Raw genomic sequence first — 26,739 nt, forward strand, 5'->3', positions numbered from 1 at the left:
CGTTTTAGTTGCTATATATGAGGCATTTTACGTGTAATGTCCTAAGTTGAAAAATTGATTTCTCGAAAAATAATGAAACTTTGGGAAATTGTTGTCCTACCTGATAGTAAAATATCCCCAATTTTTTTTTTGAAAATTTGGGGGAGATAGTGGGGGTCAATTTTATCAGTTTTCTTTGAAATCGCCTACTATTGAAATTTTTGCTGTCTATAAATGCAATAAAAAAAATTTTGGCTGGTATCTTTTTTGAAGGATTTTTAATGCTCTTTCCAATGGTAAATTTTGTTTATTAAAATTTTTGAATTTTGACATTGCTTCTCTACAATTAAATATAAATTTTTTATTTCCATTAAATCGGTCCGTTTTTAAAAATAAATAATTGCAAACGAAAGCTGAGTTTTTTTCCGATCTGTATATATAACAGTTAAGACTGAAAAAAAATTTTTTCATGGACTTTTGGTAGACTGTTTAGTAGGTAGACCGTTTTTTATGAAAATGGCATGCATATGTACTTGTTCCTCTTGATCAGCCCTTCAAAATGAGACCCAAGCGAAGTTAATATGTTAAGATTTAAGAAAGTTATGATTTTTTGAAGTAGGTGGGACATATATGTCCCACTGGCCATTAAAGGGTTAAACAAATTTTACTTTAAAATATATAATTTCTTTAATGGAAAAGTCTCTAAAAATTTTTTTATACCAAGTGTCACCTGCATTTAAGGGTGTCGAACTACTTTTTTCTCGAAACATACAAACTTTTTACAAAATCGGCCAAAATACCAAGGATCTTTATCTTATGCATTTCCTAAATCCGAAAAATTGTGCTAATCCATACATAAACGCGATTGTAAAACAAAAAGTAGGAAAGTAATATAATGACAGCTGCGACGTTGTGCTCCCTGCATTCCTATGCCACCTAACGGCTGCAGGACGTAATATAGCTGTCATTATATTACTTACCCTTTGCAAATTTGCACTGCAAGTTTGCAGCTATAGCTTTTAGTAAACTTGCTGCAAGATAGCTTCAAGCTAGCAGTGCAAGTTTGTCAAGGGTGGGACATTGAAAGCTTGCAGCAAACTTGCAAAACTTGCAATGCAAGTCGGCTGCAAGTTGGCAGCAGACTTGCGTGCTATCTGGGAGGCTTATTTTCTTGAATAAGACATTCTCTACAATCGCTTATATTTTTATATTGTTAAAAGTAAATTGTTAAATAATTATAAACAATTGAAATTTTATTTGAAAAATAATTTTTTTACAACTTACTTTAAACAATATTAAAATATAAGCGATTGTATATTAGGTTTCACTGAATAAAATAAGTCCTTGTTTAGTAAAATTAAAGAAAAACTGATTTTTGTTTGAGCTCAAAGATAAAACATTAAAATGTTAAAAAATAATCATTTAAAAATAATTTTGTGCAACATCTGCAAGAATAGCGCTACTTTACTTTAACGTAAATGCAGCACAAAGTTGTTTTAATTATAATTTTGTTTGCGTCAAATTGTTAAAAAACCATTTCTCAGTTTTCAGGTTAGGATAACGTGTGCCAATTTTCTTAAAAGAATTTTTAGCTTTATTACTAAAACATCATTTCGAATCAATAATAAATTCTATAACAGTTAACCTTTGGAGCACACACCTCATTTTTCTAAACTCTATTATTTTAAAACTTCTCATTAGATCGACATAAAAAAAATTTTAGAATAAGTTTTCATACTTAAAAAGTTCAATTATAAATATTTCATTTTAGAAAAAATGCTTAAAGACAACAATTTTTAATGGAGGTGATTTCTAATTTCTAATAATAATTAGAACATCTAATAATAATAACATTATCTAATATTTGGTTTACAGTCATCGATGTCAATTCTCCTTCTTCTTCACTTTCTTTAATGGAACTGTTACGCTTATCCAAATTGCTGCTCAAAATTTGAACAACAGTATAAGACCTTTTTAATCTTCTTAATCCTTGTTTATAATCACCTGCGAAAAGAGAACAAGAACAAAAGTATAATTTTCAATATAAAAATGTACAATCAGATTTAAACTATACTAAATTGCTTGTGCCAAACCTTATAGGATAACCAATGTTTTCTCGGTTCTGCATTTTCTGCACATCATGTTGATAGTTTTGAATAATCTTTTTCTTCTGGATATTTACAATATTTGCGATAATTTTCATCTTGATAAACCCACTTTTTTGGTACTACGTCTACCAACAATCCGCCTTTGTCATTGGTGATATTAAAATTAACAATTAAGTGGGTTGTACTTTCTTTCAACTTTATTTTAATCTGAATCAAAAAGTATAATAAATAAAATTTTATTAATAATGTACTAAATTTAAAATTCAATAATTAACTATAAAAATTTAGTTGACAAAAATATAACGTACAACTTCTTCCATGAAGAAAAGTAACATCAAATGATTTTTGCTAATATTTAAAAATTTCACATTTTTTTAAGTATTTCATTCAGTCCAATAACTTTTTTTTTGCTTTGAAATTTCATCAAAGTCCATTATGCCAATATCTCTGGATTTACAAGGATTTTGAAAGACATCGATTATGGTTATAACCATAGCCTGTTACTAAAATATTTTCTTCTCGTTTTTTATATCGGAGATTTTGAAGATTTTCATTTCTTATGTCAAAACATGGTTGTCCGGTTCATTCTTTTAAAATGATATTATGAAAAATAACTTGCGGAAGCTTTACTTCATTTTGATCTAGAAATTTGGTGTCAATGACAATTTCTTGCTTTTACCGCAAAATAAATTTCTCTCTCGTTTCGGGACCAGATTTTAGTTTTGACAATCTAGCATTTAATTGTTCCAAAGGTTTTTTCTCGATCTAATGAGAGATTTTAAGAATCCCAAAAAATTTTCTAAACAGTACGCCGAATAGTCAGGAAGAGGTCTCTCTATGAAGTCTACATCGTCCGAAATGTGGAGAAGATTATGGTTATTCATTATATGGCAATCCCTACCGTAAAAAGAGGGAAGCAAGTAAAAATATTGGCACAAAAGATCACGAGCGTAACTTTAATTTTCTGAGTCTGATTCGCGATTGCACAAAATTCGAAATGCCACAACCAATAGCCAGTAATGTCGAAACGGGTTGAACGGCAAAATATCTCACATGACAAATACACCGCAGTATAACAGAAAAAATCTGAATTAAGTCCCTTTCCAGTGACTAAATTCATCTATATTTAGAATTTTCCTTTGAAACTCTGTTGGAATGCCATTTAAGAAAAATCAAAACTTGTTTTAAACGTTTCACTTTTTTTGAAGTAAGTCTTTTTCGTTAGTATTCATTACTCTAGAAGCCACTCTTGTACTCCCAAATCTCTGATCATCCCAAATCATTCCTATATGATGTTTACTCTGAGACTGTTTTTAAAAGAGGTTTATGTCCTTAGAGATGCATTCGTCGAAGGGTAAACTCTTTTTTTATTTACCGTTTTTCCCATCGTGACGCACCTTTCACATGCATAAAAGGCGGTATGTTCGTTTACGCATTTTATTTGCGATCGAGCTGGTATGTCACGAAAAACCTGCAATTTCAATCAAAAAGTCTTTATTATTCAGTTCAATGTCAAGTTCTAAAATTTCGTGACTTTCATCGATAAAATCCTGCATGAATTAACGCACTGATAGTGGCTTCGAATCACCACAAAAAGCGGCAACAACAAATGGCCAAGATTCGTAATCATTATTCAACACTTTACCCAGAAAAGCCTAAAACTGCATTGAAGAATTTTTATAAATTGAAATTCCGTCCACATTAAATAATAGTTTAACTGTATTTTTATCATAATCCAGATATATAGGGGGTAAAATTTCTGTAGCGAACTAAGTGAAAAAAAAGTTGATCGGATCGGGCAGTAACTTGCACATAGTTTAGTTCTAGGGGTAAGTAATTTAACCACGAAGTATTGTTAGGTTTTTTCAAAAACTGTCGGAGAGGGAGGGGGTTGAATTTTTTTGAAAAATTTAAACAGTCAATTTTTGAAGACTTGTAACTTATAAACAGAAAGAAGAAAAAAAATTTGTTCGAAAAATATAGGTCAAACTTTTTTCATCCATTTATATACAAGTTACGATTTTTTAAAAAATCCACTATTTGACCGAAAACTTGAACCCCCTCCCCTTTCTACAGTTTTGCATAAAACTTAATAATAATTTACGGGTGATGTACTCACCTATAGTATTAAAGTTTGTGCAAATTTCAGCCCGATCCGAAAACCTTCAATTTTAAAGTTGGATTACTTCAGGAATTTTGTCTCATATATATAAAATTATTATATAATTGGAGCAATCAGTCGGATAGGTTTCTGTAAATCACCTGCGCTAGCAGCCTACTGCATTTTTTTGTTATATTAAATATAAATAACAAAATCTTGTAAAAAGTAATTGATTATAATTTTTTTCAACACTTCATAATGAGAACAAATCGTTGTAAAACGATTTGGTGTGATTACATTTTTTACTTTATAATAAAAAAAAATCCTGTAATAAGCTCCCAAAAAAAGTCCTAGACACCAGACTACCCCCATAATCGATGCGACACCCTGATTTCGGATAGTTTGCAAGTAACTTCGTCATAAAACTTTAGCACGCTAATTTCGATTGATGCTGACTGAAATCGGATTTTTCACATACCAAATTCAAATTATTTCTTTCTCGTTTTGAACTGAACTAATTTCAGATTGTTGTCAGATTAAGTTTTTTGTACGTACTGAATTTGAAATGAAGCGGATAATTTTCTTACTTTTCCCATACAATATTGGAATTTTTCCTTATAAATTGCTGATTAGTTTTTTTTCGAATTTGTATTTGGATTGTTTCGGACTGATTTCATAGTCAGTCCAGTTTAATGCGTTCCGATTTTGGATTTGTCGTTTTATTCAGTCTGATTTCAAACTAATGCGGATCACTTGTGTAATTATTTCGCACAGTTTTTCCGCACTTATCCAGTCTAATCTCTCCGAATTTGATGCAAAGTCAATCCGACTTTTTTACCAGGTCACATACATACTTTTACTACGGACAGTTTAATGTTATATTTAAGGGGTTACATCTACTTAGAATTTGGAAAAAATCGATTTTTTTATTGCATTTTCGTAAAGTATATTTATTTAAGAGTACCTACATTATATGGACCCGGAATAGACGATTCGATGTAAGTTGAAAAAAATTTTTTTTATTATGAGTAAAGTGGCTGAACGGCTGAACCGATCGGTCTCAGATTTTAACACAAGCTGCTTAATAATATTGTGTAGTGATTTATCGAAGGTTTTTTTTTACAATAAATATTTTTCATTTTATAAACAATTGAAATCGTGAATTTATGACAAAAATCGATACTTCCTCTTTCTGAAGGCGCCATTTTGTCAAAAATTATTTTTTTGTCTATTCCTTCGATTAATCACAAGATAATGTATTATATTAACGAAAAAATCTTGGATTTTAAATTTTAGATGATCCAGTTGAGAAATAACGTGCTCACCGCTAGCTGTCTCGATTCGAAGGAGCTCCAGAAAATATTTTATACAAGGTGTAAAAAAAATAATTTTTATAAATAAACTATGAAAAAATAAAGTTAAAAGTACTCTTTATATGTGCATTAATTTGTGAATTGAAATACTCCATAGTTTTCCCAGAAAAAATTCTTAAAATATCGTCTTTTTTCGGCTGTCCAACTGGATGTAACCCCTTAAAGTTTGTTTCTTTCTCATCAATGAGCTCTAATAACTTATGATAATAATCATGCTTTATTTGTTTAATTTTTTTATTTGATGGAAGGTATTGTATTCTAATTAATATTGGGAAAGTAATAAAAAAAAATTAAAAGATATTTTTTTAATTATACATTAAACATTTAAAAATTTTTTTTTTAATTTTTGTAACATGACATGAGGGTTACACAGACAAGTAATAAATATTCTTTGGTCTCTATATTTCATAAATAACACAGAACGTTTTGCATTCTGATAAAGTGTGCAGAAAAGTAAAAAGTATGCAGCAAAATACAGTTTTCTGCACACTTTGAGGCATATTAGGCAACATAATCTTAAATTAAAGATGAAATTCTTATGAAAATATATTTTTTCCTGGTTCAAAAATGCCAAAATTTATTGGAACAACTAATATCATAATATTTAATAATATATTAATTTACTAATATATTTATATATGTTTAGTAATAAGAATTTTAATATTATTATTTTTGATTTCATTTTATTATTGTTACTAATTGATTAATCTTGTGTAAATAACAGGAAGAACAGATTTGACCAAATTTGGACACCGCAATTTTGATTCTTGCCTGAAGCTTCAGGCTTCAATCAATGTTACATTTCAGCTTGGAACAGTGTTGCTTCCGCTAGCTTAATCTTACCAAGCCTCAAGCTAGTTTATTAAATTCTTAACACATCGTCAACTCGCACGTGTTAATTTTTTTTCATGCGGATTGAAAAAAATTCTATTTTTATCAAAAACATTTTACGTCATATTTCAATATATATATATTAGATGTCAATTTTCTAAACGTAGAATTGTGATGAATAAATGAAAATTTCACCATAGCGTGATAATGCGACAATATATAATTGACTGATTAAATAGATTAATAAATGTTTTATTTCTTATTAAATAAAGTTTTAAAAATATTTGTATATTGTAGTATGGCTTAAAAAATTGTTACATTAAATATAAATCTCAGTTTCATTCTAACCGTAGATACTAATTTATCCAGTGACGACAGAAACTCGTGTGTATACATATATATGCATCAACAGAAATGTGTAATGCGTGCGAGATATGAAGTTAAATTGCGTAACTAAAATATTGTTCGTGCGACACATGGTCTCAATTAAATTAAGACGTATATGTGCAGATGGCCATCAAGGTAACTATTTTACGACGCTATGACTAATGAAAATATCATTAAATTAATGAAATTATACTTGTTCACATTTCGGGATACATCATATTTTTTATTAGTTAAAATAAAGTAAGGAATTTAACGCTTTATTTATTTAAGACAGAAACAATGTTAAAAAATTTATATTTAAATTCAAATTATTATCATTTTACTTGGAAAAAAATCTATGTGAAATTTTTTTATTTCTAAATATTTTGTGGTAAGCGAGCAAAGAATAATTAAAAATATTTCTAAATCTCTTCCTTTTTAGTTTGTGAAAAACTAAAATAGATCAATTATTGTGTTCAAGAAAGTTTTTTGTTACTTTTTGTGATGCTGTATTGATAAACAATATAAACAATCTAAAACGAGTGAGAAAGAAAGCGTAAATCGAATGTTTGTTTTTATTTTAGACTTCCATTGACGGGAGCTATTAGCAGAAATCAGAGAATTGAAGTAACCCATCCAACCCCCCTGCCTCGAGTCTGTATATAACAGCTCTTCCCTCGGAGATTCTATTTGCCTTAGCTGCAACTTGATAATATCTGGAGCAATCCAAAGTTTTCGCAATGGCAATTTTGCAAGATTTTTCTTGTCTCTGACAGTAGTCGACATCGCATAAAACAGTGTCGAGTCTGTTTCGTGAATTCTAATCTCTAGAGGATTCATGCGTCTTATTCACAACGGTCAGCCGTAGTTGAACAGTCAATACTTCGACATTTTATTTTTTAAGAGAGAAGATCTTAAAAATTCAAAATATCGGTGAAAAAATAAAAAATAAATGCGATATTTTTCAAATACATTATAATGTAGATTTTAATTTACTATTGAATTTATTTTAAATTAAAATTATTTATTATTATATTTTTAAGACAATCTACGTTATATATACTTTTTAATTATTAATTTGTTAAGACGCCAAGTTATTTTGTGGAAAACAACTAAACTTAAAAAAATAATTAAATAACCCGACAAGTAAATTTTATAATTCTACTTAGGAAAAACTAAAACCAGCTCAGGAATTCCATTGTTACTTTACAGCAACAATAGACCGCGGAGAGAGGGGTATAAGGATAAACACCATTAATTAAACAAAAATTATAATAGTTACACTGTTTGTTAATAATCACTTCAAGTTTGATATTTAAGAAAGGGGCAGAAAGCCGAGTAACAAGTTTTAATTTGATTTTAATAATTATTATTATTTAAATAAAAATGAGATCAATTCAGAAGGAAAACCACTCACAAATAACAATTGGGGACTCACCGCCCATTTGACAACGACGTTGACGCCTCGTCTCACAATTAGAATTTTGTTACATTTTTTAATTAGTTTCACAAAAAAAGAACAGAGAAAAACACCAACTATACTGTACTGACACCAGGATGAAAATAAGAGAAAAATGGCAGATGAGTCAAACTCGAAACCGTCGCTAAACAAAGGCCTCTCTTCTCGGTGTCATTGAGATCAATTATAATATTTAATAATACAATACCCGCGATCGATAATCGATACGTAGTCGTCGGTAACGCAGATCCCTGAACGATCCGATGTTAAATTGATTGATGCGAGAAGTCCATAGGAAATTCACTGCCAATAATAATTTGACAAATCGTTAACGAAACAGCAATTTCTTCTTCCTGGTGTTCTTTAATATTCGAGACTCTCATCCAAATATATACACTAGGAAGCTCTTCCTCAATGACTCGCGAGAGTTTTCATAACAGAACGAAAGGACAAATCAGAATCGAATTTATTTATTACAGGTTGACTATTAATCTGACGATTTTGGCAAGATGGTTTATTAATACGTGAATTTAATTATTTAAAGAAAATGAAGTTAGTATTATAAGAAAACAATTTTTATAATTTATAACATTTTACATTCATTATGGCTTAATTCCCACCCTGATGTCGTTTATTTACAAAATTTATTTTAATTTATTATTTTTAAGTCATTTGTACGCGACAAAATGCAGCGTTACAACATATAGATTCTTTCAATATATAAATATATTGTTTTAAAGTCAAATTCAGTATTCAAAAATACAGTTAAAAAATATATCGACGCCTCCCGTTGATAAGATGCCCGTTCATTTGTCAGAATAATAAAATGCCAACTCGAGCTCAGTTCAATATGAAGCTAGTTCAATTGTCAAAATAATAAAAGGCTATCTCAGTTTCAGAATAATATAATCCTATCTCGCATTAAATTCGAATTCAAGTTTTCGTAAATTAAAAAAAAAGTTTAAGTCGATCAGAATATTAATTCATACTTTTTAATGATTAATTAGTGATTAATAATTATTAATAAAATAAGAAATAGAATAAAAAACAAATAATAAAGTAAATGAAAATAAAAAATATTATTAAAAAAGAAAAAAATTAATTTAGCCTTGAATTATTTATTACTAATATTATTTTTTTTATTATAATTTTTTTATTAATTTTTTTATTTTGTTAATCATTAATTAATCATTACAAAATATTAAATAATATTCCGATCGAGTTAAAAATTTTTTATTTTACGAAAACTTGAATATTTTTAACTCGATCGGAATATTATTTAATAGTTTGTAATGATTAATTAATGATTAACAAAATAAAAAAATTAATAAAAAAATTATAATAAAAAAAATAATATTAGTAATAAATAATTCAAGGCTAAATTAATTTTTTTCTTTTTTAATAATATTTTTTATTTTCATTTATTTTATTATTTGTTTTTTATTCTATTTCTTATTTTATTAATAATTATTAATCACTAATTAATCATTAAAAAGTATGAATTAATATTCTGATCGACTTAAACTTTTTTTTTAATTTACGAAAACTTGAATTCGAATTTAATGCGAGATAGGATTATATTATTCTGAAACTGAGATAGCCTTTTATTATTTTGACAATTGAACTAGCTTCATATTGAACTGAGCTCGAGTTGGCATTTTATTATTCTGACAAATGAACGGGCATCTTATCAACGGGAGGCGTCGATATTTAAATTTTCTACGCTTTTACATTCATTAAATCTTGCTTTTAAAATAAATTAATGTTTCCACCTAACATTAGAATCTGACAATTTCAAGAATAACTCTCCTTTCGGTCTCACCAACAGAGGAAACGAGAAAATATCCTGGGGATACTATTGTTCATGTAGAGGAAACGTACGTGAATGGCTGTCCCAAACATAAAAGTACTTTAGTGTTACAATACAGTTGGAATTAAATTTATTTGAGAACTGTGATGAAAAAAATGGAATTAAGATTAAAATAATTGGAAACAAATTTTTAAATAATTACAATAAATTTTCTCTATCAGAAACACCAATTAATAAAAAATCGATTATTTCGGACAAAAGGTCCCTTTTAACTGTCCAAGTCACATAAAAAATTAGAAATATTTTTATCATTAAATTATTTTTTGGAAAAATCAATTGTATGCGAAAAGAATAAAAAATATGAAAAAAATACAATTAGTGTTAGAAATTAAAACAATATAGACAAACAATATTGCAGAGAAATTAAGTTTTAAAATTAAAAATAGGTTGATTTATTGGTTTAAATATATTTAATAGTGAAATAATGTTAAAATGAATGTTTTTAAGATAAAACTGGATTTTATTTTAACTTAATTCAAGGCTGAAACTTGGATCTAAACAAATAAATATGTAAAATATGTCAGCAAAGGGGATAAAATGTTGTAGAAGGGGATCACTACCGCTGTCAAACTAGCTAATTATCATACCTCCTCGAGGCATAATGTTGTGAAAACAAAGGTTTATTAGATTCTGAGTCTCTGTACGTTGTAAAATTAAGCACATGTATAATTATGACGCAATTCCCTTTGCGATTAATATATAATAATGACATTTTTTTCTTTCGTTATAAAATTATTTAACTAATTTTTAATGATCAAGAATTTATTTTATTTTTATATCTAATAGTATTAATTAAATAGGACCATAAATTTTTTTCGACTCAATGTACCGGAGGTTTTTAAATTTAATTTTTATTAATTACAATTTTTTATAAATTTAAACAAATTAATTGTAAATTTTTGAAATTTTTTTTTAAATTCAATATGTGTGGAAAAGTTTGGCCCAGAATGTTTCCGACCCACCCATGGGTCGTGTTTATCTTAGCTCAAAATAAATATAATTTATTTTTTAAACTTGATAAACCTAGGTTTTTAGGATCGCTGAATTCAAATCTGACCTAAAAATTAAAAACCAAATTAGCGGATCCAATATGGCGGACTTTTTTTAAATTGATCCGATTTGCTTGAAAACTGTCACTTGGTGGTTTTTGGGGTCGCTGTTTACGAATCTGTCATTAGTTTTCGAGTAATAGTTTTCAAGTAAATATGATCAATTTAAAAAAAAAGTCCGCCATTTTGAATTTCGCAAAACTAATGTCATATTCGTGATCAGCGACCCCAAAAATGCTCACAGAAAATTAAAAGGCATTAAAATAAGCTGCAACGCTTATTATTTTAATCCAATTTTGCTTATTTTAATCCATTTTGGTATTAAAATAAGCAAAATTGGATTAAATTAATAAGCGTTGCAGCTTATTTTAATGCCTTTTAATTTTCTGTGCTTGTATTCTAAATTTCATGAAAATTCGTTGAACAGGTTTTGCTGAGCATTTTTGATTATTCCTGCTGTATTTTCCTCAAACAGTGAAGAGGTTAATTTGAATTATCTCTATTAACGTAGCTAGTCAGAATAATTTTTTAAAAGATACAGACATTCTGACAGACAGTGACCTCAGTAAACTTTTAATTCTATTGCGACTGACATTTTTCATTCTCTGAAAACTTTTTACATCTGGTAATTAATTATACACAGCAAAGTTTAGTCAGCACTGGTAGAAATTTCATTATTTTTCATTGTAAAAAGTAGTAAAACTGAAAACAAAAGAAAACTTTTTTGTTATGTTAAATAAATATTTTAAAAAATGCTTCTATAACTCTCTTCGAATTTTACAATTTTTAGAGAACATGTGAAATAATTAGTATATTAAGAGAAATTACAGATTTTTACGCGATTTTTGAAGTTATAGGCATTTTAAAATATGTTTTTACACGCATACTCCACTGATGGTAAATTTTCCATTAGTTTTCCTAGTAGTGTCCAAGAATAATAAAATTACAAAGAAACGTGCAAAAAGTGAGTTACGTGATGTAGTTAAACCATCAAAGCTCTGGACTTTATACCTTTATAGAAAGCGGAAATAGGGTCGCCGGTACAGGAGGTAGCAATAACCCCTAAGCTCTGCTGTGGAATAAGAGGTCACGTTATTGAGGTCAGCAGGTGGTATTTTCTCTTCAGCATGTTTTTATAACAACCGAGAAAGCGAGTACTGCATATCCCCATAACAATTGCCTGAAAAAATTTCACTCTGGTGAGTTTTCTCTATTTTTATATACTAACCCAGTCATAAAACTATTTGTTTTTCTCGTCGAAACGCGCTTTGTACTTTTTCACTCTCAATCACAATATTTCATTGGATATTATTGAGTTTATTAAATGAATTTAATCAAACATTTTCTTGTCCGCGGGGCAGAAATTAAAAAAAATTCAATTTTTCTTTTATAACAGAGTAAACAATAAATATTACATTTTTTTCTAAGATAATTTGATTTAACGCATAGTGGTACAAGATTAGGAAACGAGATAATAAGTCTTCATATCGCGTAAAATGAAAAACTCTTTTTTAAAAATTTAAAAAATGTTTTGTTTAGAGAATGTTAAATTAAGCGTTAAAAAAATATGTACTATCTAAAAGGACTAATTTACTAATTTTCATTAAAATTGATATTTTTCATGCATATCTCTTAAATAACTCACTATAATATAAATACTCAATATAAAAAACTAACTTTTTTTTAAGAGAATAGTAAATAACTTTGGATAATTAGAATATTATTTCGTTTCAAATTGGTAAACTTTAATTATACCGGACACTACACTGCATACGTATATTCAAGTTGGCATAGGCAAAGCATTAATTTGGAAAGCTAGAAAACAAAAAGACTGTTTCTCTTATGAACGCCGAGGCCGAATAAATGGCTTTTCGTATGATGCAGAAAAAAGGTTTTTATGTAGGTCATTTTTTTCACAAAGCTATTATACATTTTTCTAACAAATCAAATTATTTAAAAATCGCTAGAATAGAGTATATTAAATATAAAATATTCAATAATAGTTTCTTTCAAAAAATGATAGATATTTTATAATAAATTCATCCTTCTAGAAAAGCTTTTGAATTTCTTCAATGATAGAATATTTTAAAAAACTTTTACATATCTAGTGTATCTCTAAGAGTACTCCAACATTTTGAAAAAATTAATTTTTTATTAACAGTTTCTTAACACCCTCGCAGTTATGACCAAAATCTTATAATTGGGCTCAAAGTGTCACTAACTTTTTGAAAAACTAAAATTTGCGCAAACGATTAAACTATTGTATTTGAGGTAGCTGATTACGCATCTTGTATCAAATTTTAAAAATTAAAAATGGCGGATTCAATATGGCAGACGAATTTTTTAAAAATTCATTGGATTTACTTGAAACTGTTTACTCGGAGTTTTGAGGATCGCTGATAACGAATCCGATGTCAATTTTTAAAATTCAAAATGGCGGATCTAATATGACGGATAATTTTTTTAAAAATGTCAAAAAATTAAAATTTTTATTTTAAATCTTATGAATCTGAGATCAAAATCAGAATTTAATACGAATATAAATATGTAACTATATGAGTATATTTTTCTATTCCAAAAATTCAGTACCGTGTTCTTTCAGTTTCTTTACAAATTTATAAAAGAGAGACGATTAGCTTGTAGATTCTCTGTCGAGAGTACTTTCTTACTGACCTTGAATCTTCTTTTGAAAATTTAACATTGCAAATATTGCTTTTTCGTTTTATTATCCGAATTTCTACACATATACAGTTATATAAATATGACGTTGAATTAAGCGTCTTATTAAATAGTGTGCGTCGGAGTTAGCCCTAAGGCACGTTCCTGACCTAATAAAACTTACAAAGGCTACCAAGATAAAAGCTCTACAGTTTCAAGTTTAATAAGAACACCCTATACATATAATAGAAAAATAGAAAGTTAAAATCTAACTTACAAAGAAAATTAGCCAAGTATTCTCTCGACATATGCAATATAGTTGTACTCTATCAGACTGCATTCAAATTTTTAAAGAAAGACGTTTCTAAAGATTTTACTTTTTATTTTAATTTAAAGTTATTCATGTACGTAGGGGAATATACTCAGGGTTGGACACCGTTTTGGACTTTGTTTATAATCTTTTTAAAAAAAATAAAGGATGAGGGTCAATAAGGCCGTTTTTTGGACCCTCGTCAAATCCGTTGCTATTATGGAAAATTTGACCTCCTTAGTATGCCAGACAATCTCCCCAAACCATTTTTTGATTTATCAGAAAATACCGGAAATAACTCATCCTAAGAAATTGTAAAATACATGGGATTCGGTACATCTCAGCAGAAATTAGTTAATTTTAATTATTAATTTAGTAACCCCGGTCGCCAAACTTTCCCAAAAACTTTGTACATATGCAGCGAAGAAAATATGTCAGTATGAGCGATTTTCATTAAGAGCCGGGACAAAAAATTCAAGATGACGGATCCAATATGGTGGTCGAGTTTTTGAAAATCGAATGTAATTCGCTGAAAACTTGTTACTCGGGGGTTTTTGGGTTCGCTGATTACGAATGTGATGTCAGATTTGCAAAATTCAAAATGGCGGATCTAATATAGAGGACATAAAAATAAAACATCCAATATAAAGACAAAAAATTTTTAAATTGATTAGATTTGGTTGAAACTTGTTACTCGGGGGTTTATGGCTCGCTAATTACGAATCTGAAGTCAAATTTTCAAAATTAAAAATGGCGGATCTAATATGGCGTACATAAAAAATAAAATTTGATCGTATTGAATTGAAACTTGTTATATATTATATGTCCGCCGTATTGAATCCGCCATTTTGAATTTTTAAAATCGGACTTTAGTTTCGTAATCAGCGACCCCAAAAATCCCCAAGTAACAAGTTGCAAGACAATATGATCAAGTTCTATTTTTATGTCCGCCATGTTGAATTCTAAAAATCTGACTTCAGATTTGTAATCAACGACCCCAAAAACCCCCGAGTAATAAGTTTCAAGCAAATCTGGTTAATTAATGTTAATAAAAAATGATATATTTCACAAATAAATAAAGTTATTGCAATCCTGAAGGTACCAATTGAAAGCTGACGTAATTCCACATCCAACGAGCCTTATATGAAGTAGGTACTTTGGATTAGTGGATTGTTAATAAACAATTACAATGTTAGCCAATTGTTTATTAACAATCCACTAATCCAAAGTACTTTATATAAGGCTGGTTGGATGCGGAATTATGTCAACTTTCATTTAGTTACGTCAGAATTACGATAACTTTATTTGTTTAAAAAATATATCATTTTTTATTAACATTATTTAATTAATTAATTAATATCTCGAAAATATCAAAAAAGAACATCTCAATACTTTTGAGGTAAAAATGCACATTTTTAATTTTCAAAAAAAATAATTAATTAATTAAAAAAAAACAGACCTTAAAAAGAAAGTCAAAAAATTTTTTTGATTTTCAAAAAAAGGGTCAAAGTTTGAATTTTTTTCACCAATCGAAAAAGCACAAAAAACCTCTGGAAAACATATATGTCAAAATTTTTTTCATCTACTTATATAATATTTACAATTTTTAGTTTATTAATTAACTTTTAAGGTTAATGAAAAATGATATATTTTATAAACAAATAAATTTATCGTAATTCTGATGTTACTATATAAAAGTTGACATATTTCCGCATCCAAAGAGCTCTATATCAAGTACTTTGGATTAGGGGTATGTTAAGAATCAATTGGTTAACATCGCAATTGTTTATAAAAAAACCCTTAATCAAAAACAGTCCATATAGGGCTCGTTGGATACAAAATTACGTCAGATTTCAATTGGTACCTTTAGGATTTCAATAACTTTATTATTTGTGAAATATATAATTTTTTATTAACATTAATTAATTAATTAACTAATATCTCGAAAATAACAAAAAAGGGATATCGAAATATTTTTGGTGGTAAAAATACACATTTTTAACTTTCAAAAAAAAATTAATAAAAAAAAGAACAAGACCGAACTTAAAAAAAAAGTTAAAAAAATGTTTGAGTTTCAGAAAAAAAGGTCAAAACTTGAATTTTTTGCACCATTCGAAAGAGCATGAAAAAACCTTTCAAAAACATATAGGACATATTTTTTTCTTCTTTCTGTTTAAAAGTTACAAGTCTTCAAAAATTCACTGTTTAAATTTTTCAAAAAATTTCAACCCCCTCCCTCTTCGACAATTTTTGAAAAATCCTAAAAATACTTCATGATTAAAGTACTCACCCCTAGGGCTAAACTATGTGCTAGTTATAGCCTGATCCGATCAACTTTTTTTCACTTATTACGCTACAGGAATTTTACCCCATATATACTTCACTTATGTGATTTTTATAATGATCTTTTGTAAAAATATCAGTGGAATTGTGTTTGGTGCGGCGATGTTCAACCCAATTTTCCGACAGGACTTCATTATTTTTTTTGGTAATTGTCCAGGGCGATTCACGATTCGCCGCCAACTCATCCCCGTGTACCTGCTCAGCGGCAAATTTTCGACCCCGTATGTTCCCCCACTACCGGCCATACTGTAATAATTAATTTTCCTAATGTGTAACAATTCGTAAATGTGTGTCATGTGTATTTGCTTGTGTACAATTTTGTAAACTATATGTTTAATAATGATTTATTTTTTTTTAATGTCTCATTCCATGCCTCTATCCGTGGACCAGTTGTAACTTCTGCATATGTTCTCGAAGTGTCTGGATAAAATTTCCCTGTTAAGATACTCGTTGACTGTTTGCACTTGATGATAAAAATTCTCCTGGGAGTCGCAGGTGCTGCCCGTAAAGCATTTCCGCTGCGATTGATTGTAAGTCTTCCTTCCAAGATGATCAAACGCCGAGCATCACTGACGGTAAGATCTCTGTCCAACGTGAATCACTGTGACACTTAATTGCTGCTTTCAGTTGTCGATGGACAACTGCAACTATAACTCTTGAGAAAAATCCTGAATGTGTCTCACCGGGTAACGGTCGGGTATCGTTCGCGAATTTACTTGCCTTGTGCAAGTGCAGGGGCGAAGACCGGGATGCTTTTGAGGGTCTTGCTTTTTCTGTTTTAATCATGTTACCGAAAAGTAATTTACCCGCCTTCAACTTATCGGGGGCATATCGCCTTTGCTTGTGGGATACTGGAGGCCCTGGTGTCGTTGTGATATGATGGACCGTATTATGCTTAACCTGCGGAATGCCTTCCAGTCGCGTTATACAGAGAAATTGGGACAAAAGTTCGTGATAAACGGTAGATCTTGTCACAGTTTTTACACTAGCTATTTCCTCGATGACCTTTATACCAGACACACTTAAATTAGTTATTTCGTCGAGTAGTTTTTGTTGTTTTACGTCGACTAAAAGGTTATAGTGTCTCAAAAAATCCACTCTAATAATCGGTTTTGTCACTTCCGCGACGACGAATCTCCACGTAAAATCCCGACAAAGTCCTGAGTCTAATGTCATCATGACGATGCCGTAAGTGGGAATCGCAGTACCGTTAGCCGCGGAAAGTTCATATCTTAACTTTTCTCTCGCACAAAGATGCGGCGCGACGTCGTCAGGCAAGAGTCGTCTGCCGCCATTAACGACTGCCCGGGGTGTTTCCCGATTCGAACTTACACGGTTTCACGCATTTTAATGCTTTCGCTCCGAAGCGAGCATGGTACCAACAGGATCCATCATCTGCGTACATTCCGCGCGATTTCGAACGCGAACGCGATCTTTGACGGAAATTCAATGCGCGGCTGCGGTTATCACTCACTTCCTTGCGTAAATTCGCGATTTCTTCACGTAATGAGAGCACTAATTTCCACTAACGAACCTTCACTTGAAACCTGTGCAACGGAGTGACGGTCATCCGCTAATTGTTCCAACGATAAGGTAGTGTACCCGGCTAGGGAATGCTGCATCCGAGAAGGCAGCCTTCCGAGCCATAAGGTTTTTACTAGTGATTCCGATACCGCGGAACCCGCGAGAGATTGGAGGTGACGCAAAAATTGAGATGGCATGCGATCACCGATTTCTTCCCGCTCTAAGAGCTGCTGAGTTTTCCTTTCCTGTGAAGAACCTAACCGTTTTATCAGTTGAGATTTCAGTGTGTCGTACGCGTTATTTTCAGGTACGTTAACCACAATATCGCGCACTTCATTTGCAACACTAGGGTCCAACGCTTTTATCACGTGGTCGAACTTGCTCATGTCGTCCCTTATGCCTGCCGACGATAAGAATCTTTCCACTAACGAAAACCAGAATTCTGCAAGAAATCAGACAATTATAGTGAAATACTAAAATATTCTAAAAATCAGAGTACAACCTAAAATTATAATAATTTATAGTTTTGTAAACTATATGTTTAATAATGATTTATTTTTTTTAATGTCCAAAAATAAATTAAAATCATTCAAGAAGACTTGATCGCCACAAATATTATGAGATTTACTGTTTTTATACTTTCAACATGAATCCCTTGATGTTGACTGACTCATCGGTGAGTCGAACGTGACTGCGTTTGTTCTTTAATGGCAGAGAGATTGCAGTAAATACACAGGTACACAAACAATTTTTTTGGCCAAGACACTACACTAGTGTATTCCCATGTATTTTTTCCTGCACGGAGAGAAATTGACAGTGGCGGCGACTGTCGCGCCATTTCTGGTGACTATACCGTTTAGTAGATTTTCGACGAACTAATTTAACAGTGGGATTTACTAAACAGCCGTTTTGTAGCTGTGACATATTAACTGTAGAGTAGCACCAACTGTTAAAATTGTCAAAAAGTTAAAATGGCCGCCTTTGTTGTGAATATGCTGAACATAACCTACTCTACGTGATTTAAATGATTTAAATTTACTGTTTCTTGTAAAAATAAATAATAAAGTATAGGTAAAGTTTAAATAAACTATCATTAATTTCTAAAAATTTAATTTAATTTTTAAAATTGGAATTATATCGTGGAAATAAGTAAATTTGAACAATCTCAGTATATATCGTATTTATTTATTAATTACACTTTTTTCTAATTATAATTAAAAAAAATGTTAATATAAATAAAATTAATATTTTAATAGATAAAGGATGTTTAATAATGTATTTTAATTAATTTAATAAATAATTTGAAACAATTTAATTAAGAATATAAACTTAAAATATATGTATATTGTTATGGATAATAAAAAATAGTTATTTGATAAAATTTTTTGAAGGCTTAAGATTTAAATTGAATATTATAGAAATCAAAATTTAAAGATTTTTAAAAATAATTAATTATTATTATATTAATTAAATTATTATTATCTTTTAAATATAATCAACTTACTTTGGTCAAACTGTTACAAAAATATAAGTGTCCGCCATTTTCATAACATAAAAACTAGTAAGAAGTGGGGAGACTGAGCAGTCGCATTTAATCAACTGGTAGTGTTGGCAAAAGAACCGTTTAGTAAATTCAACTACAAGGAACTAAACGCTGTTTAGTAACAGTGAATGCTAGTAAAGTTATCCTAACAATATTTTTGCCTACTAAACGCGTTTTGTAGCCATCACTGAAACTCTTCTCTCCGTGTGATGAATCCGAATTCGAAGTCAAAATTGTCCGATTGACTCAAAATTTTGAGATAAACTTAAACAACTGCTTAAAAAAAGAATTGAAATAAAAAGAAGGAAAATTTGTTTGGCCAAGACACAACACTAGTATATTCCCATGTATTTTTCCCGCTGAATTCGAATTTGAAGTCAGAATTGTCCGATTGGCTCAAAATTTTTGAGTATTTAAAAAACTGCTCAAAGAACGAATTAAAGTCAAAAGCGGAAAATTTTTGTACAATGACACTACGCTAGTATTGTTTGTCGGTGGTATCAAAAGTAAATTTCAGACAGGGATATCCAAAGCTTAAGATAGAAAAAAATAGTCTCATTTTTGTTGCATCTCAAAATAAATCCATGTTACATGACATAGAATCTGTTTGACTCGTTTCTGATGCGTATAAAATTGAATATGAATTTCATTCTCATTTTGATACCAAGTTTTTTAAAGGAGGTAAATTTAAAATGTAGATTCGAACTAAACAGGAAAATGATATCATTGTAATAGAATAAGGTTTCGACCAATAAATTCTGTTTTACATTTGCAGTTTTTAATATTTTTTGAGTTTTGATTAAAATTTTGAGATAATCTGACAATTCTGACGTCGGATTCGGATTTATCAGTGAAAAATACATGGGAATACACTAGTGTAGTATCTCGGCCAAAACACTTTTTTTGTGTGCCTGTGTTATTGTTAATCTTTGATTCAGACATTCATGTTTGTCGTCAACTACTAAAGATTTGATTACATGATTAACAATCGGCACACAGTGAAATAAAATATTTTAGCTTTGGAATAATTACCATCGGTATGTACTCGTAAAAGGGACCATTTTTTGTAATCTTTTAAATGACAAGGAAGATTCCCTTTATAAGAATAGATTATTAATATAAGATAGAAAGGTTAAGCAAGGACGGATACACAATCTTTGATAAAAAAAATCTTGAGACATAATCTAGACAAGTTCAAAAGATTTGGTAGCTTTAAGAATACCTTGTTCAGATAGTGTTATGTAATCGACATCAAGGTCGATGGGTGAAGAGTAGTTAAGTGAAAGAGAGGTAGAGTCGTGCTACATTGAAGCTGTCGAGAAAGTGCTTATATCGAAAGCATTAACAATTCTTTGTGGTGAGTCTATAGGCACACCCCCGTACTTCATCCTTTGAAAAAAGATGAATAAATTTTAAAATTTCTTACACTTATATAAGAACACTGTTAAAAAGATTCATTCACATTGATTCATTCCGATTATCCAAAATGCAAAGGATCATTACTACTTATTATTTTAGAAAATTATAAGAATTTATGTTTCTGAATTTATATTAGGTACTATTTAACTTATTATAAAATTAGAACTTTTAAAATAAACATTGTTAACATAATTCTTAGGAAACAAATTTATTTGGTTTTTAACTTTTATGAAATTACGTCATTACTTTTAAAACTCAAAAGAAATATGGAAAGTTTACAAAATAATTTGTAGTAAAAAAAAAATTTAACATAATAAAAATTTGCCAATAGAAATGTTCAATATCAAATAGATACATTATACTTTTATTATACGTACACGTTATTTACTTAATATGTATTTAGTTTGATCTATTAAAAAACTTTAGTCAAATTTAAAAACAAAAAATTTTATTATTTCATTTTAAAGAATGTGTTTTCAAGATGCACCACAGGGAGGTGAGATATTGCATTACTAATTTATTTAATTTTATAAAACAACCTGAAGACTTTTATTTTGGACTTACTTTGAACCTATATTAACGTCATTTAAACCTATGACCCTAATTTTGTGGTTATTTCAGTATTTTTCTCTATGACTTTGACTAAACTTTGAGGTTATGTTTGCCTCCACGCCTATGACCTTTGACGTAAAGAGGCTATGTTCTCATTTGACCTATGACTTTTAAAATTTTAAGAAGGAGGGTCATCTTCTGACCTCTCATACTATAATTTTGAGGTTATGATTGTCTCAACTTTGCATGACCCTTTAAAAAATGCATGCACTAAAGAAATGTGAGAGCCATTCGTTGTAATGTCTGTACTTAAGAATAATATTTATTTCTATACAAAGTACTCTATTGGACAGTCTGACGTCCCATACTTCTCTCTGTGTGACGGTTAGTTTATAATATTTTCTAATTGTGTTAGGAAGTACTAATCGTAGTATCTCAATAAAGTTTCAAGGGCGGGACTCTGGCTAGAAATTTCAGGAAGTAAAGCATCCTATATTGAATTATATACATGCAGGAAGTTAACTTTACATTTTAAGTGAAGCAAAAATTAAAAACAACTTTTTGATTCATATTTAATTAAAAATAAAGAATTTTTCTCATTTCCATGAAAAATTTTAAACTTTTAATTTATTCATAGAATAGTATTAATAATACTGATAATAATTAATAAAGGTAATAATAACAATATCATAAAAAAATTTTTTTTACATAAGGAAACGATTTTTATCATTTTGAATGAAAAAAAGTAATTTTGCATGATAAACCTACCCTTACAGTAGTTACCAAGGCAATGGCAATGAAATCATTGATAAACGATTGAAAATGCTTGTCAATATGAAGACAGGCGTGGTGCTTTTATTTATCAAAAGAAGATACTATGTAGTTCATGGTCATAGTGATAGTAGGAGTGCAAATTACAATGTTAAAGATTTTATCTCAACATTAACAGAATGGTCATTGTTTCATAGAACATCGACTCTAATAATTGCATCGAAACCCATCAGTTTTTTGTTTTTATTTTTTTATTGTTCTTCTTTCATTTTTCAAACAAAAAGGAATTGTTAAAAGATTATTTACAAAAATGAAAAAAATATTACAAATTCGAAATTTCGGTTTCATTATTTATATTTTAAATACGAAAATTACAATAAAAATAATAAAATGTGAAAAATTGAAGGCTCGAAGCACAATGTAAAGTCAATTTATTTACAATACACGTGTTTAAGTCAGATTTAAAAAGGAGAAAGAAATATAAAATGAAAAAGTTTCTTTGATATGAAATTAAATTTCAGGATTTAAAAGAACTAAAATCTAGCATCAGATACATTTATAGTTAAATTTTAGAATACACATTAAAATCCATGTTTGGAATGATCTGGAAAGAATTTTTTCTTGAATTACATTAACAGAAAAAAGTTGGACTCATATTTGTTTCATGAGTTCACGTTAAATGACATGGAACGTGGCGCCATTATCCTGTCTCATTTTTGATGCGTATCAAATTGAGTATAAATTTTGTACTCAATTTGAGATTAGGTTTTTTCTGTGTACTTTAGAATCGGAATAGAACTAATTATCTCGAATACTTTCGAAATGCCTCAGAATAATATTTACCAAAACTGATTAAACATCAATCCGAAACTTTAATGTGGACACAATTTAATAATATCAGTACAAACCCAGTTAAAAATTATATTGAGCCTGTCATCAACATCGGGGTATGACAAAATTTTTGCTTATGTAATTATTCTTTTGAAATATAAATATATAATTTCTTAAAAATTTATAACCTTTTACATAAAAAAAATTTTAGTTATAAAGAAAGATTATCACATAAAGCTACATTATTCAATGTCCCTATCCATGAGAAAATAATCTCATTGAAATATTTGCAAATATCTTCTTTCAACTGACATTCTACTGACGAAGTAACTTTTTTATCAGAATAGAAATCGTTTGCTATATAGTACTGCGACTTAAGGGTAGAATCTTGCGTAATTTTTTATTAAAATATATATCTTTTAAACTTCATTAAATTTTCAATGGTTCATAATTTCAAAAATATTTAAAGATTAAAATTTAAATAATGAATAATTGTTCAAAAATTAAGTCATATTTTATTATTATTTTCGTTTTACCGAAAACTTTTTTTTAATTTTCTAATACCTTAACCCGACTCGTCTTGACTCACAAAATATGTCAGATTTTTTTCAAATATTTTTGAAGGTCATTTAGAAGTCGCTATTTTTATTTTTATGACAAATTTGTGCTTTTTATATAAAAAAAATTTATTTTTTACTTTTATGTGTTCAATTTTTTTTAAATTATGCGCTTTAGTGGTAGAGATTACCAAATTGGTAAAAAAAATTCTTCAAACTTAAAAATAATGTTTGAAGCTTATTTTTATGACCTTAAATGAAAAAAATCGGTCTCTTTCAGGTTCAAAGTTACTTTATTTTAATTGAAAGCCTCTTAAAATGTTTAATTCTTTTTCAGAATATTTAAATAGACAATATACCTTAATTTGGCAAAAGAAAATTTTGTTAGATATGTTGTATTTGTTTAAAATTAGAAGTCGCCCATAAATTACGGCACACATTTTTTAATTTTATTGACCCCTCTCCCCACCCCCACTATTGCGTACATTAGCGCCATTTTTTCTGCTGGTTGTCACAAATTTACTGACCCTCCCCTTCCCCCTTAAAGTGTGACGTAATTCTCTATTAATGTTTAAATCCTTATTAGATCAAAAATATTGAATAAAATATGATTTTACTTAACATAATTAAAATGAACGTTTAATCAAGGTAAAACAATCACTCAACATAACCTAAAATTTGTTTATAGCCAAGGTCCCTTTTACTGTAGTGCATCCTATATTGTATACAGGGATGGGTAAAAGTGATTTTTTCGAGGTTTTCTACGTATAATACATTTTCTACGTATTATACGTAGAAAACGTAGAAAACCTGAGTATTATACGTGTCTCGTTTTGCACATGCGCACATATGGATAAACAGCTGTTAATTGATAATAACAATAACAGATATAAAAATTCCCTCTTTTTATATTCAATTGTAGCCAAGAATGCCAAGAATAAACCAAAAAACAGTTAAATGCAAGATAAGTTTACAAAAAATGTATATAATATATATTTGTTAATTTTTCATTTGGTTTTAAATTTTAACCTGCTTTTACCTGTACTAATTAGAATAAAAAAAGTTATTGGAATTTTAAAAAACCTTGTAAATTAATTTAAATATGTATTTTTATTATTTTTTATTTAAAGGTTTTTCCATGAAAAAAATAAGTAAAAATAAACTTCTATATTATTAATTAATATTATGCTTATACGATACCAATAATATAATTTGTATTTACTTATATTTATATTCTAAAAATTATTATACCGGTTTTATTTTACAGGAATCGCAAAACACAAAAACTCAAGATATGAATTTATATTTGGGAAAATTCTTTTTCGGATGTAACATTCCATTTTCAGTTATTGAATCAGATCATTTTAAACATTTTTCCCACTCTCTGAATCCTAATTACAATCCACCAACCAGGAAAACTTTAAGCACTTCAATATTAAATCGAGTATACGAGGAAATTTTAAAACATGATTCATTTAAAGAAAATTGTAAGTGCGTTTTGGTTTTGGACGGCTGGAAAAATAAAAGTGCAAATGAAAAGTACGTAGTTGGCATTATTGACAATGCTAATGGAGAAAGGATTTTCTTGAATTCTTGGGATTTCACTGAAATTTCCGAAACAGGATTAGCTTTAACCAATGTTTTAGAAGAAGCTGTAGAAGAAGCAAGACTAAAATACAAAAGCTGAAATATTTGCTGTAGTTTCAGACAATGCTTCGAATATGATGCTTATGGGAAGACTATCGAATTTATGGCATTTAACATGTAACAGTCATAGTGGAAATTTATTGGCTAAGGCATTAGTGGAATCTTCGGTCACTAATAAAATTACAGTGGTTTTAAAAGAATTTAAGTCTCCTGCCATGCAAAGAAAACTTGTTAGTTTAGGTGGAAGAAAAATTTCATTGCCAAATGATACTCGATGGTGCAGCTATCGAGACTCCTATCGATGTTACATTGCTAATTTAGCTTTTATAAAACTAATTGCTTCACAACAAGATCATGGACTCAAAAGGGAGGCAGTTGATTTAATCTTTGATGAAGTTTTCGAACAACAAGTTTTAAACTTTGTTATTATCTTTGATGGGATTTGCACATTAATAAATAAATGCCAAGAATCCAATACTACTCAAGCAGACGCCTTAGAAGAATGGCTTCGCCTAGATTTTCCGATTATCGATGAAAAATATGAAGAAATGCTTGCTGATCGCTTGCAAAAGGTTGTTCAGCCAATCCCTTTGGCAGCTAACATTTTGCATCCTGTTTACAAAGGCAAGATATTTGCTAACAATCAAGGGTATTTAACAATGGCTGATAATTTTTTAAAGCAAAATTTAAGCGAAACTGGTTTGATATCTTTAGCAGCGTATCAGCAAGAAACTGGAATTTTTTTAAAGTTGAGGAATATTAGAAATCCTAGGACCTACTGGTCTTTGGTGGAACCGAATCATCCGGAATTAGCAAACTTAGCGAGCCTTCTATTTAAAATACCCAGTTCCAGTGCTGCAATTGAACGTCTTTTTTCTCAATGGTCTTTCGTTCACAATAAGCTGAGAAACCGCCTAACAGCTGAAAATTCGAAAAAATTAATTCACATATATTATTCTCTTAAATTGTCTGATTCAAATGAATACGATGATAATTAATTTTTAAATTTTTGGTGTAATAAGCAATTTTCATTTGAATTTTGTTTTTGTGTAAAAAAATTAATAAATTCAGAAATGTATAAAATATTAAGTTTTTATTTGAATGAATACTGTTTTCAACTTGCAATTTGAAACAAAGTTGATTTACAATGAGATCACGACGCAGTTAAATTATCAAGTATGAAACACTTTTAAAAAACTTATTTTTAATAAACACATTTTTTTAAATTTTATAATAATATAATATTTCACCTTTGAATATTATGCTTTTCGTACATTTTAAAAATGGTTTGAAATATGAAACATTGTTTATTCACAATCAGTTCACGACGAGGTTAAATTATAACGAATATTAAACAATTTTAAAAAGCTTATTTTTAATAAACACATTTTCTTAAATTTTATAATAATATAATATTTCACCTTTGAATATTATGCTTTTCGTACATT

The 26,739-nt window shown here is 29.0% G+C and overlaps 2 protein-coding genes and 1 pseudogene across 2 annotated transcripts in view; 2 read left to right on the forward strand and 1 right to left on the reverse strand.

The window, feature by feature from the left end:
• LOC127290888 (uncharacterized) overlaps positions 1 to 26,739 on the forward strand; it is a 209,587-nt gene that overhangs the window by 50,601 nt on the left and 132,247 nt on the right. The gene's annotated exons all lie outside the window — the stretch shown is intronic.
• On the reverse strand, positions 17,000 to 17,623 carry LOC127290895 (uncharacterized). Its single transcript, XM_051319717.1, has one exon. The coding sequence runs from the start codon at positions 17,621 to 17,623 to the stop codon at positions 17,000 to 17,002; it is 624 nt and encodes a 207-aa protein (XP_051175674.1).
• LOC127290896 (uncharacterized) lies at positions 24,939 to 26,289 on the forward strand (annotated as a pseudogene).

This window comes from Leptopilina boulardi, unplaced genomic scaffold (genome assembly GCF_019393585.1).
Source record: "Leptopilina boulardi isolate dan_hultmark-lab unplaced genomic scaffold, ZJU_Lbou_2.1 LbouV2_94, whole genome shotgun sequence".
Classification (NCBI taxonomy): domain Eukaryota; kingdom Metazoa; phylum Arthropoda; class Insecta; order Hymenoptera; family Figitidae; genus Leptopilina; species Leptopilina boulardi.